The 3,162-nt window shown below is 44.3% G+C and overlaps 1 protein-coding gene across 1 annotated transcript; it reads right to left on the bottom strand.

The window, feature by feature from the left end:
* Positions 1-228: 228 nt before the first annotated feature.
* On the bottom strand, positions 229-1,888 carry EDB91DRAFT_1254020 (uncharacterized protein; the record flags this gene model as incomplete). The annotated part of the gene is made up of 16 exons (XM_041323740.1): positions 229-382; positions 447-472; positions 531-571; positions 631-747; positions 798-875; positions 927-1,002; positions 1,059-1,069; positions 1,097-1,132; positions 1,182-1,214; positions 1,271-1,298; positions 1,351-1,385; positions 1,445-1,541; positions 1,592-1,624; positions 1,684-1,703; positions 1,759-1,768; positions 1,832-1,888. 16 exons carry the CDS (start codon positions 1,886-1,888, stop codon positions 229-231), a joined length of 852 nt encoding a protein of 283 aa, XP_041171621.1.
* Between the last annotated feature and the right edge of the window lie 1,274 nt (positions 1,889-3,162).

The raw sequence follows: 3,162 nt of genomic DNA, 5'->3' as shown, positions 1-3,162 counted from the left end.
AGCAGAGATCGTGCTTCATTGCCACGACTTCTTCACCCCCAGGTTGGTTTCAACGCTACATCTTAGGTACCCGAGTGGACCGCGACTCAATACTTGCCCACACCGTTTGAGGTGCCAGAAGTGATGCCCCAAGCAAACAAATAAATACCATAGTTCGCAAGTCAATTAGTATGTTACATCATGGGATACATATGCAGTGATACCAGCACTGCACTAACACGATATTCATTAAGCCTCAGACCTCGATGTTGAAAGCTGGCCTTCTTCACACTGCATGTCAGATATTTCTGCCAGTGTTGTATGATTTCGCGAACGTTCTTCACTTTCTCGTAGGTTGAAAAGTATCCGAGAGGCGAGGACGCTGTGGATGACGATCTGTGGACTAGAAATGTGATACATGATCAGTTGGTGGTGCATATCTCATTAACCATGATTATTGGACTCACGAGTCTGTGATAGCAACCCATGTGATCTGCCAGTGTGCTCAACGATAAGTGCATGGAAGTGAAGCCAGGCATACTATAACGTACCGGAGGACTCATAGTCAGAATGATAGTGAACGAAGTCATGACTTGATAAAGGAAAACAAGTCAGCACGCGGGTCAGATTGGACGAACAGAATCATCCTACTCATGATGCAAATCATATATCTCACTGAATCATCGAAAAACGTTTTTTGCAACGATCCGACAATACTAATATCTTTGTACCATCTGGATCTGATGAACGACATCAGGCAAAGGAGGACTGAATCACGCGTGAGTTTGGGAATTGGAAGACGAGACAAAACTACTGACCCAATTCGTAGAGCATCAAAGTAGCATACTCGAAGACATCGGTTCTCCCAGATATGAAAAGACAGTTGGCCGGATTCGCTGTACACCATGAGTATCACAATCGCGGAAATAAACGACCACATGACTAACGTATGTTAGTGTTAAAGTTTGGAAGGTTCGCTACCAGAGAAGTGCCCGAGAAGATATAAGAGCCGACGGAACAAACCTGGTTGTCGAATTGGACATCAGGTCTTTGCTGTTTAAGGAGAATAAAAAACTTACTACGGGAAAAACTACGAGGAATGTGAGTAAACACTTACTTTTCCAGGAAGCGTAAATCCTCGTTATTAGCAATCCTAGACAAGAAGATGTCAGATTTGGTGGCTCATTCATGACGTGACATACCTTCTGCGGCTAGAATGCAGATAATGTGCAACACTGAGTAAAGAATAGGTGAGTATATCAACGCACAGCAGTATGTTGTGCATGCTAACCAGTAGACGCTTTACTGAATCTAATGCACTATACAGCTTTGTTATGAACATTTGCGCGTGTAAGGGGTTTCATCACTCACACTTTCACCAGGATAGTATTGTGTTCGAAGCGCAGCTATCCATCGGCCATGAGCAATTGTCGCAAAAAGCGAGTGATAAACACACATAGCTTACCTATGAATGTCATCCCGATGCCAACAAATGGCAGGTATCGCGATATAGTGAATATAAATCTCACGAACGTCCATTTTCGATGCCATACCCACTGCGACTTTCGGGATGGTCATTGAAAGATTCTGTGATATGCCCACCCAAACACACCTCTGCCTCTAGAGTAATGCAGTAGTCAAAAATCTAGGTAGGTGCATTAGCATCACATAACCCGCGAGAATTGAGTCAGTGAAGGCACTCACTAAAACTGCAAACGTTCCGACTTGGTTATTCTAGTCAGAGACGGCACTCGACAAACTAATGATAAGACTACAAACCATTGATGTACTTGGTGAATCAGGAGTGAATTAGAGACCTTGAGACGTATCGAAAACTTTGCATGTTGCACACCTTGGATGCCTGAATGCCAGCGTCGAGGTACAAAGCAGTAATAGTGGCTTGACTCATCAGGTGCGTACAAAGCAGCAAGTAAACTTTGAAGTCGTGCAGCGCGCTTCTCGTTGTGTGTTATTTTGCAATATAAGTACTCACAACCGACGGCTGTGTCGCAAAATTACGGTCACCTGCCTGGCAGGCATATTCAAGTGTTGCAATATGGATCAGCAGGGATCATCAGGCAGGGATAAATGCTCACGATAATGTTGTTATGATATATCATTTACTGGCAGCCCAAGTACAGCAAATTGCAATGGAACTAGAATACTGCGTTACGTGGCTGACGTTTAGTGGCTTCCGCTCATTGTCCCTCGAGATTTGCTGTGCTTGTGACCGATACCGCTAGCGCTTCCTCTCCCGGATGCGAGCGTGACTGCGCTGTTTGGACCAGGAGATGATACCCGGGGGACACTCGTGCATGCGTGGCTTGATGATACGAGGAATAAGATCAGAGGCTGCGCAGAGGAATCGAGAATGGTTTGAATCTGAAAGATGTATTGATGGCGCGGCTGAATAGCAATGAACAGCAGCTTCGATGAGGTATGTCGAATATCTGATGCTTAGGTTGTCTGTATTTGATTCTTGCCGTCGTTGTCGCGGTGAAAATCATTAATCTGGAACATCTCAGATGGCATCAACTAGTAGATGATAGATTTAGCGTAGTGCATTATCAGAGTCACTGCTCTTACCAAAGACGTTGTGGAATGCGCAGTCTTTTACGCTGATGGAAAGGCGCTAGTGTCAGGATACAAAGCGGCTGAGCTGAGCCTCCACACTCAAAAGTACTCAAACATGACACATACTTTATGTACATCATGATAATTGCGATCGATCAGGATATTCGACACCGCCACTTGGCACCTTTGAGGTTCCAAACAAACCTTACTTGCTTTGCTGTTTCTCGCTGTCTCCAAACGAGCGACTCCTTGTTTTGACGCAGTGCATGGCACTGAATCAGCCATGCGCTAAGTATCAGTACGTCATTACATACTCCATCCCAAGGATAGTACTGGTTCCCAACTAGGAACGGGCCGGGATGAAGGGTCACCAATTGTTTACTGAATATTGAAACACAGTATGTTTGTAGGATCTTAAAACGAACTTATATGGTCATTTCAGAAATACATTTCAAAGTTGTAAAAAAATATCTTCTGGTGGGCTGGTACATATGTTAGAGGGTACTTTCAGGATGGATATGAGCCAACAATCAAAGAAAACGGCGGTTCGGTTATGGAGATATTGCCAAAATACTGACTTTTTAGCCCCACCACCATATGTCACAAACA

This window comes from Suillus paluster (assembly GCF_016628075.1).
Source record: "Suillus paluster strain FC165 chromosome Unknown EDB91scaffold_98, whole genome shotgun sequence".
NCBI lineage: Eukaryota > Fungi > Basidiomycota > Agaricomycetes > Boletales > Suillaceae > Suillus > Suillus paluster.
This window is presented reverse-complemented; position numbering and strand designations above follow the sequence as displayed.